This window comes from Phodopus roborovskii, unplaced genomic scaffold (genome assembly GCF_943737965.1).
Source record: "Phodopus roborovskii unplaced genomic scaffold, PHOROB, whole genome shotgun sequence".
NCBI lineage: Eukaryota > Metazoa > Chordata > Mammalia > Rodentia > Cricetidae > Phodopus > Phodopus roborovskii.
Window position 1 is genome coordinate 29,733,373 of NW_026126540.1, and position 11,060 is coordinate 29,744,432.

Here is an 11,060-nt window from a genome sequence, read left to right on the forward strand (position 1 = left end):
GAGGTTGTGGAAGTCAAATGTAGAAAGGGAGAATTAGGATTTAATTGATGGAGAATGGGGAATCACTTGTGGGTCTGGACTGAAGGAGAAGCAGAGGCAGAGTCCTTCCATGGGAAGCTGTAACAGAGGTCTCGGGTTGCAAATGTACAGGTATGAAGACAGGAGAGTAACCTGGGCAAGCAACAGGATACTTGTGTCTTCTAGAGTTCCAGTGAGGAGGACCCAGAAGAAGGAGACACAAAGATGGAAAATTCAGTCCTGCCCTTGATAGGTCTTGGTGCTTTCTGGGTCTGAGCTCGCTCAGTAACAAAGAGGACAATTGAGTCACTGTGAGGGAACTTAGAATGGGCTCCAATGATGGGTTTGGCTGAACATCTGTTAGCATATGGCAGATGTCAGAAGTGTGCACTGCACACAATTCAGCTTCTACAAGACCTATATTGCAGACATGAAGCCAGAGCAGTAGATAAATCAGTTGATAAATCCTCATGCTACTCTGACATCCACAGGATGACACTAGCAGCCATGCCATCAGCTAAATATCCCACAAAATGAACATAGTGACACATTCAACCTATATCAATCCCTGACTCTGTCCTCAAGGCTGAGGTTTGTGTGTGTGTGTTTGTGTGTGTGTATGTTTTGTTTTTTGTTTTCTACTTCTCTGCAGTATTATCTTGAAGATGGGAAGATAATGCAGCTAGGTGAACTAAACTTTCAATCCAGACTTTGCCCTTGTCCCACGGACAACAATATCAGCAAGGGATTATGTGCTGCTCCAACAACATCTGCAGTCATTTTTTTTTTTTTTTTTTTTTTTTTTTTGGTCAAGATGAAGGACAGAGAGGAATATGGGAAAGACAATGGAGGAATCCAGGGTGGCATCTGTGGCCCTAATGGCCCTTACCTGCCTTTGCCCTTTATAATGCCCTGTGTACTTTTGTCTGATTCAGTGTTCTCTATTCCCTCTGTCTTTCATTCACAGATTCTAATTTCTTTTTAATTCCAACTCCACAGGATAATACTAAATTACTTTCCCCTGTAAGACAAAAGAAGAAAAGGAATACCCAGTTAGCCAGCCCCAGGACAAGTAAGAAAGGCAGCAATCCACTGCTGAGGTCTGCAAACCCATAACCTTGCTGACTCTATGGAATGGTAGACAAATCTACAACTGTGCACATCTACAAATCCATAATAGCACATTAAAAAGAGAACAGATGTGAGATTTCCAAGTGAGAAGGCCAGAGGCGGTGAGGTCCATCAGCTGCCCCCATGACCACCTTCTGTAGATCTGCAACAGGCCAGACTTTAGCAGCCCAGCAGCTGTGTGGTCTAGTGTGTTTTAGGCTGTGTTGTCATGATCCTTCCTGGTGAGTGTAGGCATGGAGAAACCTCATGCTTCAAGTGCTCTATATTGACAGGAGCCCTGCAATGCGCAGTCTGTTATTATAATGCTGGAGGGGAATACTGACAGATTCCATGTCAGGCAAGTGTGTTATGCCAGGCAGACAGAGCTTAGTGAGAAGTTTTATTAGAAACGAAAGCGGGGGGGGGGGGGTGGAGAATAGAGTTAAAGATACACAGAGACAGAGAGGACGGAAGAGAAGAAGGAGAGAGGAAAAGTCTTGTCTGCCCCAAGGGAATAGTCAGAAAGAAAGAGGGAGGGGGAAGAGAGCAAGAAAGAGAGCGTGAGTGGGTAGGGTCTTCCTTCCTTCCTTCCTTTCTTTCTTTCTTCCTCTCTTTCTTTAAGAGAGCGTGAGTGGGTAGGGTCTTTCTTTCCTTTCTTCCTTCCTTCCTTCCTTTCCTTCCTTCCTTTCCTTCCTTCCTTCCTTCCTTTCCTTCCTTCCTTCCTTCCTTCCTTCTTTCTTTCTTTCTTTCTTTCTTTCTTTCTTTCTTTCTTTCTTTCTTTCTTTCTTTAAGGGGTCCTTTGTACCTGTGTGCAGACTATGCAACCGTGGAACACTGGGCTGAGCACATTCTGTCAGGTGACAGGGGCAGGCCAGCATAACGCCTGAATCCTTACATTCTCTCTCCCATTCCTCTCTTTCCTGCTCTCTTTCTCCACTGTTCCCCTGGGATGGATAGGAATTTTCCTGTTTCCCTCTTCTTTTCTGTTCTCTCTGTTTGTCTCTCTGTGTCTCTTTACCTCTTTTCTCTTCCCTCCCCCCATTCCCTTTCTAATAAAACATCTCACTTAAGCTCTGTCTATTTAAATGTATAATGGTTCCCTTTATTAAGGAATCTCTATTCTTCCCCCAACTCAATCTAAGGAAATGTCCAGAGATCCACAAGTATGACCCCCAACTAAGAATCTAAGCAATAGTGGAGAGGATACTTTAAAAGCCACCCTAGAGCCTTCTGCCAGTAGCTGATGGAAGCAGAAGCAGAGATCCACAGCTAAACACTGAGCAGATCTCCTGGAATCCAGTTACTGGAGTGATGAGCAAAGGGGTCAAGACCATGCTGGGAGAGACAGCGGACCTTGGGGGAGCTCATGGACCCCAGTGTGATAGCTGGGAACCAGCATAGGACAAAACCAGGCTTCCTTAACTTAGGTGACAGTTAGGAGGCCTAGGCAGTTTATGGGGCCTCTAGCAGTGGAACCCAGTATTTATCCCTAGTATAGGGATAGGCCCATTCCCTCATGGAGGGATACTCTCTCAGCCTAGATACATGGGGGAGGGCCTAGGCCCTGCTCCAAATGATATGACAGACTTTGATGATCCCCCATGGAAGGGCCTCATCCTCCTTGGGGAGTTGATGGGGGATGGGATGGGGGTTAGTGGGGGCCATGGGAGAATGGGAGGGAGATGGAACTGGGATTGATATGTAAAATATGATTGCTTATAATTTAAGTAATTTTTTTTAAAGCTCTGTCTGCCTGGCTGTCTGGCATGTTTGTCCCTCTGCCTGGTCACCTTTGCCCAACATGGAATCTGCCAAGGTTCCTCTTTATCATAACACAGGCAGGTTCACAGTGGTCATACAGTACTCACACAGCAGTCACTCAGACAGAGCCTCTAGCTTTACTTACTACAGAATTCCTCCCTGGTTTCTGGTCTGAAGACTTTGTCCAGGGCTCTGACTTCCTGAAGCTCTTTGTCCTGCACCAACAAGCGGATGATCCTCTGGCCCAAAAACCCTCCTGCTCCTGTCACCAGGCAGCTCCACCCAGGCATGGCCAACACAAAACAGATTGCAACAGGAACAGATGTGATGTAGATGATCCTAGAAAGGGCTGGAAGAGGCCCAAATGAAAACAGTGTTCCAGTAATCCCTCGGACTTACTCTACCCAATTTTTGCAAACACTGTTTGTCCTCACCAACACCAAGGAACCAAAATAAACGTAGTGTTCCAATCTTCTAGACTGTTAAAAAGTGAATGAAAGAGTCAGGATGACAGTGGCCTCAACACTTCGGTCCCGAGTTTTATGCTCTAGTCACTTGATTCATCATACCTTGATTTATGACTGCTTTGGGATCATTATTTATTCTTTTCTGTGATCCTTTCTCCCCACTGACTGATAAATGTTTTGTCCTTTATTCTTGACACAGGAAGAACAGCCCGTTTCAAGACTATATTGTGATAAATATTCATTTTGTTTGGACACAGACACTTATTACAGAATTATTGCTGACATAAGAAGGACCACCAGACATACAATACTAAATATGTAAGGAAAATGAGGGGCATGGTCTTTAATTCCAGCACTCTACAAGTAGTGGTCATGGTCAGGCTAGCCATTCTTCATAGTGAGTTCCTGGATAGCCAGAGCTACATAGTGAGACCCTGTGTCAAGAAACAAAACAAAACAAACAAAACAAAACAAAAATAACTAGAATTACTAGAGGCAACCAATTACTAAGTTGCATCTAAGGATAATTATATGAAAAATTTTAATCAAAATTTGAATTTATTTCATGAATGTCTACAATGTAACCCAGTAACTGAGAATACATTGTTTAGTATGCTTTATTATTAAGAAATAAAGTCATACAAATAGTTATAAGGTAACAGACTCTATTAGAAAGTACAGGTGCAGTGACTACTCAATTTAGATTATAGGAAATGGTAACTACTGATAGACCCAAAGGAGTGTGTGAGTCTGGCAGTAGGTAGTCAGTAAGGCTGCCTGAGAAGATCAAGGACAGCTTCAAAGACTGAGTAACCTTGGAGTTGGATCCTGATCTTTTCAAACAGAAAAAAAAAACCCACAATAAAATACAGATGAAAAATCTTACTTAATGATGTGGGGATGTCTTGTGCCTTTGTTTCAAGAATTCTGAGAACCAAGGAAACTAGTTTTTCACTTGTATAGAAATTCCCAGTAAAGATTTGGTTTTCTGTTAGTAAATCAGCCAACAGTTCATACAATGGCCTGGAGTTCAGGGTGTGAAGTTAAACTAGAATAGCTCCCCAGATGCAATGCTGGGATTTGTCCCATGCAGTAAGTAAATCCTCCAAAGGAATGTCAACCTTGAAAGATTCCATTTTGTCTCTAGTTATAAGTTTGACCAGAAATGTGCATCTTTGCTTGCAAATGTTAAGAATTTTTAGTCATTAAGTAATCCACACAGATTCCAAAAGTCTCTGTTTCAAGGCCTTTGGCTTTCCATTAAAGGAGGCGAGTTACTAGCAGCCACCTTCTTATGAAGCTAATGTCACAAGAGAAATTGTACGCTTGTGCCACAGTGGCTCTCATCATGGAGACTTGTACTAGTTTGAATTGAATACAATAGGGGTACATCTGAAGGCCACAGCTCAGAGGTACTACAGTACCCTGACATGTGACACTTAGGGCATGATCTGCCCTCTACCTTTAAAACAGTGGGTATAGACCATCTATACCCACTCTACTGTGGAGTTGTCTACTTTCTGATCTTATGTATATTAAATTCTCATTTTAATCCCACATTCTGTAAATTTTTCTCTTCTAAGCTACTTTTGGTTCTTGATATATGTTGAAATATACAACCAAAACTAAATTAAGCTTTGTTCATAGAGTGTCAAAAAACAAAACAAAACAAGCAAACAAAAAAAAAACCGACTTGATTTTTCTCTATTTTACCAACTTCCTTTGTTTCTTGTATTTATATTATTTGCTTTCACTTATTAATTTGGACTTAATATCTTCCTTTCCTGGCATCCTGTGGTACAAGCTTAGCTGATCATTTTCATGCTTTCTTCAACTGCAGTCCCCACTCAAGGAAGCTGTCTCCTATTGTCTTAAGTAGACCTTTCTGTTTTACTCAGGTATTGTTTGCAACTGTGCTTATACTATGGAAGTGGGGAGTTTTCTAAGCTTTATTGCTATTGATTTTTAATTTAGTAGTCATGTGACCATAGCATGATCCCTGTATAATGTTGACTCTTTGATGCTTATTGAGACTCTCTTTTTAAAGGATGCTTTCTGGAATGCTTGAGAATAAATTTAATTTGAAGAGTCTGACATCCTACTTTGGATCCCATTCCCATTTTGTAGATATTTTCTTCTCCCACTCCAGGGCGTGAATCCCAGCCCTTCAAACTTGCTCAGGAAAGCACCGCCCTGTATACAATGCAGCTGCTATTAAAAGTCTTTGGTCTTGATAACATCTTCAGGCTTTCTCAGCAACCATCTAGGTGAATCGGGCACCTTTGCCAGCTATATCTGTTGTCAGACCCCTCCACTGATTTTAAGACTGAGATATAAATTCCTCAATTATAGTGGTGTCAAAGGCTGGTAGACTGAAGCTAATATTTCTCTGAGAATTGCTTTTATCAGAGGAGCTTGGAGAATAAATAGTTGGGCTCCCAAATAGACTTGATACACACAAACAAAGTGAGAAACAAAGCAAAGGAGTTGTCATGAAACTTCTGTTTTCCAACTGTTTTACTGAGGTATGATTTTTGTGCATGCATCAGTTTTAATTGTACAGTTAAATGATTCCAGTAAAGTTTAGTCATGTGTTACCACCATCATAATAATACTTTAGGATGTGTTTATAATCCCCACAATGATCTCTTATGTCACACAGCTATCAGTCCTTATTCTCACCCTCCAACTCTAGATAACCTCTAACCTATTACAAAAATACTTTTAAAATGTCATCCCTTACCAGAGAAGTTTCTTTTTGCATTAAATGCTGATTAGTACAGAGACATATTCAAGATATGTCTTGAATAAGCAAATGTGGGGTGCTCAGGTTTAAATGGGACATTTATGTCACAATCTGTCTTAGTCATTCTTCTAATGCTGTGACAAAATGACACAACAAAAGCAATTTATAAAAGGGAGTTTTTAACTGGGCTTACTATTTCAGAGGGTTAAATCCCACAATGGTAGAGCAAAGGCATGATGGCAGGAGCAGCTGAGAGCTTACATCTTGATTCATAAACAGGTAAAGAAAACTGACTCGCGATAGTGTGGGTTTTTGAAGTCTCACAGGCCATCCCCAGTGAAACATCCCTCAACAAGACCACACTCCCCAGTCCTTCCTAAACTGTTCCACCACCTGCACACTAGGTATTCATAAATAGGAACCTATGGAAGTAATTCCTATTCAAATCTCCACATTCTGTTCCCTGGTTCCCAAAGGCTTTTGGCCATTCTATAATGCAAAATACATTTAGTCCAACTTGAAAAGTTTCCATAGACTTTCAGTCAACACTGTTTAAAAGTTCAAAGTTCAAAAGCCTCTTCTGAGACTCAAGACAACCTCTTAATTGTAACTCTTTGTAAAATGAGAAAGCAAATTATATTTTTCCAACATAGGATGCCATAGAAGATAGAAAACCAGCAGGACAAATTCCAAATCTTGTACCTCATGCCTGATGTCCGAGAATATAGGTGGTTCTACCCTTCTGGCTTTGGTGCCTACAACATATTCTCTCTCCTGGAATGGTTCTACTCCTTCTTTACCTTGGCAAATGTCTCATGGCTCTGGCATGTTGGGATTTCCAACACAATCCAGGCTTCACCTACACAGCTTTTCACAATGGCCTCTCCAGGTCTTCATGAAGATATTGCCCCTGCCACTTGCTTGGCCTCAGAAGCTATGCTTAACCATGGAGGAAGATTCCATAATCCTTTACTTATGTGTCCTTTATGATTCCAAAGATAGGATCATATTGATGATACTGCCAAATTCATCTGCTAACATAGGGTGAATCACGACACCCCTGAGAACCACATTTGTAGCATTTGAGTTTTTGTTGCTTTTTCTTAGGCCTTTTCTTTCCACATTCTGGAAGCCTAGTTGGGTGAGATCTTGCTCTGAGGACAATCTTCCCTTTGCCTCAATGCACTCTGGGCTTCTCCTTGAGCTCTTTATCTCTTTCAGAGCAAGCCTTGGCTCTAACATTAAATTTGTTATTCCTTTTTTTTTATGCATATAGAGTATTTTTTATTTAATTTTATATAACAAAGTCCAATTAAATGAAAACAAACATACACAATATTTGGGAATTTGGGTGTCGTTCTTTCCAAACTACTTCCTGCTGGTAAGGGGCGCTGTCTTGGGGGATTCGAAGAAGATTCAGATATCCTAGCTGTAGTCTGTAGGGCTGTTTTGTCCAGCTGTTTGGAATGTAGGATCAGCTTGTACTCTGTTTCAGGCGGTCTGGTATGATCAAACCACATTAGTCTAGAAGGAATCCACATCTTTTCATTTTCTGTGGAAACAAAAATAGAAATACTTTTCCCCAGTAACTTGTTCTTCAACTTAAATTTTGGAGTCAAAGCGTTTTTTTTTATTATTATTATTATTTTACATGTCGATCCCAGTTCTCTCTCCCTCCCTCCCTCCCTCCCCCCAAGCCCTCCCTCCCTCCTTCCCTCCCTTTTGCCCTCTCTACCCTCTCCCAAGCACTCTAAACACCCTCCCCTCCCAACCCCCCACCACAATACAATATGTAGGGGAATGCCATCCAGTTGGGGTCATGTAGATCTGACAGGTCCTGTGAAGTAGGGACTAGGGCTTCTCTCCTATCTCTAGAATAAGGCAGTTATCCCTCCATGGGGGATATGTTTGCAAAGTCCTTTTGTGCACCAGGGATACATCCTGGCTCCACTGTCTGAGGTCTCTTAGACTGCTCAGACCTTCTGGCTGAGACCCATATTCAGGGGGTCCGAGTCAGACCCCTGTTGGCTTCCCAGCTATCAGTCTAGTGGCCCTTAGCTCCTCCTTGTTCAGGTAAGCTGTCTCTATGTACTTCTACCGCATGGTCTTGTCCTCTCCATCTGCTTCTGGGTTCTAGTTCGACTCAGTGTTTATGTATGGGTGTTTGCTCCTGTTTTCAACAGGCATTAGTTGAGGACTCCATGGAGAAGTTAGTTGTTGATCTCACTCTCCGGGGAAGGGCATTTATGATAGCCTTTCCACGGAAGCTGAGATTGTTAGTTGGGAGCAGTCTTGTAGTTCCCCTCGACCTTTCTTTGTGTTCAACTTTATCTTCAAACCAATATTGGCTCCCTCTTTTATGTTCTCTCTCTCTGTCTCTGTCTCTCTCTCTCTTTCCTATTTTCCATTCCTAACCAGGCTCAATCCTCCTGGTCGCACATGCCTTCCTCTCCTCCCTCTCATTTTCTCCTACTTCTCTCTCCATTAGCTGTCCTCCCCCACTATACCTGAGGTCTGGGGGACTTGTCCCTTCCCAGTTCTGTGAGGGACTTTATATGAATCTCTTAGAATACAACTTGTATCCTAGTTCCTCTGGTGATGTGAATTATAGGCTGGTGATCATTTGATCTAGGTCTAAAATCCATATATGAGTGAGTACATACTGTGTTCCTCTTTTTGTGACTGGGTTACCTCATTCAGGATGGTTTCTTCAAGTGCCATCCACTTGCCTGCGAATTTCAAGATTCCATTATTTTTTTCTGCAGAGTAGTATTCCATTGTGTAGATGTGCCACATCTTCATTAACCATTCTTCAATTGAAGGGCATCTAGGTTGCTTCCAGGTTCTTGCTATTACAAATAGTGCTGCTATGAACATAGTTGAACAGATGTCTTTGTTGCATTGATGTGAATCCTTTGGGTATATGCCTAAGAGGGGGATTGCCGGGTCCTGTGGTAAACTAATTCCCATTTTCCTGAGGAACCGCCATACTGATCTCCAAAGTGGCTGTATGAGTTTGCACTCCCACCAGCAGTGGAGGAGTGTTCCACTTTCTCCACATCCTCTCCAACATAAGTCATCACTGGTGTTTCTAATTTTAGCCATTCTGGCAGGGGTAAGATGGTATCTCAAAGTTGTTTTGATTTGCATTTCCCTGATAGCTAAGGATGTGGAGCATTTTCTTAAGTGTCTTTCAGCCTTTTTGATTTCCTCCATTGAGAATTCTTTCTTCAGTTCTGTACCCCATTTTTTAATAGGGTTATTTGGTGTTTTGTTGACTAGTTTCTTGAGTTCTTTGTATATTTTGGAGATCAGCCCTTTGTCGGATATAGGATTAGTGAAAATCTTTTCCCAGTCAGTGGGCTGCCGTTTGGTCTTGTCAACTGTGTCCTTTGCCTTACAGAAGCTTCTAAGTTTGAAGAGGTCCCATTTATTAATTGTTTCTTTCAGTGTCTGTGCCCCTGGAGTTATGTTCAAGAAGCGGTCTCCTATACCAATTTGTTCAAGGGTACCTCCTACTTTCTCTTCTAAGAGGTTCAATGTGGCTGGATTGATGTTGAGGTCTTTGATCCATTTGGACTTGAGTTTTGTGCATGGCGACAGACATGGGTCTATCTGCAGTCTTCTACACACCCTCATCCAATTGTGCCAGCACCATTTGTTGAAGATGCTGTCTTTGCCCCATTGTATCATTTTAGCTGTTTTGTCGAAAATCAGGTGTTCATAGGTGCATGGATTAATATCAGGATTTTCAATTCGATTCCATTGGTCTACCTGTCTATTTTTATGCCAATACCAGGCTGTTTTCAGAACTATAGCTCTGTAGTAGAGCTTAAAGTCAGGAATGGTGATGCCTCCTGATGTTCTTTTATTGTATAGGGTTGTTTTGGCTATCCTGGGTCTTTTGTTTTTCCATATAAAGTTAATTATTATCCTTTCAAGGTCGGTGAAGAATTGTGGTGGGATTTTAATGGGGATTGCATTGAATCTGTAGATTGCTTTTGGTAAGATTGCCATTTTTACTATGTTTATCCTACCTATCCAAGAGCATGGGAGGTCTTTCCATTTTCTGGTATCTTCTTTAATTTCTTTCTTTAGAGTCACAAAGTTCTTATTATATAGATCTTTTACTTGTTTGGTAAGCGTTACACCAAGATACTTTATGTTGCTTGTGGCTATTGTAAAGGGTGATGTTTCTCTGATTTCTTTCTCTGCCTCTTTGTCGTCTGAAAAAAATAGGGCTACTGATTTTTTTGAGTTTATCTTGTATCCTGCTAGTTTGCTGAAGGTGTTTATCAGCTGTAGGAGTTCCCTGGTAGAGTTTATTGGGTCGCTTATGTAAACTATCATATCATCTGCAAATAGAGACAGTTTGACTTCTTCCTTTCCAATTTGGATGCCCTTGATCTCCTTTTGTTGTCTTATAGCATTAGCTAGAACTTCTAGTACGATATTGAAGAGATATGGAGAGAGAGGACAGCCTTGTCTTGTTCCTGATTTTAGAGGAATTGGCTTAAGTTTCTCTCCATTCAGTTTGATGTTGGCAGTTGGTTTGCTGTATATTGCTCTTATTATGTTTAGGTATGTTCCTGTTATCCCTGACCTCTCTAATACCTTTATCATGAAAGGGTGTTGAATTTTATCGAAGGCTTTTTCTGCATCTAGGGAGATAATCATATGGTTTTTCTTTTTCAGTTTGTTTATATGGTGGATCACGTTGATAGATTTTCGTATGTTAAACCATCCCTGCAATCCAGGTATGAAGCCTACTTGATCATGGTGGATGATTTCTCTGATGTATTTTTGAATTCGGTTTGCCATTATTTTATTGAGTATTTTTGCATCGATGTTCATCAGGGATATTGGTCTGTAGTTTTCTTTCTTAGTTGTGTCTTTGTGAGGTTTGGGTACCAAAGTTATTGTGGCCTCATAAAAAGAGATTGGCAATAAACCTTCTG

General features: G+C 41.3%; 1 protein-coding gene across 3 annotated transcripts in view; it reads right to left on the bottom strand.

Moving 5' to 3' along the window:
* The window catches only part of LOC127232674 (3 beta-hydroxysteroid dehydrogenase/Delta 5-->4-isomerase type 1), a 26,244-nt gene extending 23,000 nt beyond the window's left edge, over window positions 1-3,244 (bottom strand). For 2 of the 3 annotated variants that reach the window (XM_051198859.1, XM_051198856.1), the window contains exon 1: window positions 3,035-3,244. In XM_051198859.1, the coding sequence (XP_051054816.1) occupies window positions 3,035-3,179 (145 nt within the window). In that variant the 5' untranslated portion in view covers window positions 3,180-3,244. The remainder of the gene's footprint in view (window positions 1-3,034) is intronic. The other variant, XM_051198858.1, reaches the window with a different exon arrangement.
* Window positions 3,245-11,060: the final 7,816 nt, after the last annotated feature.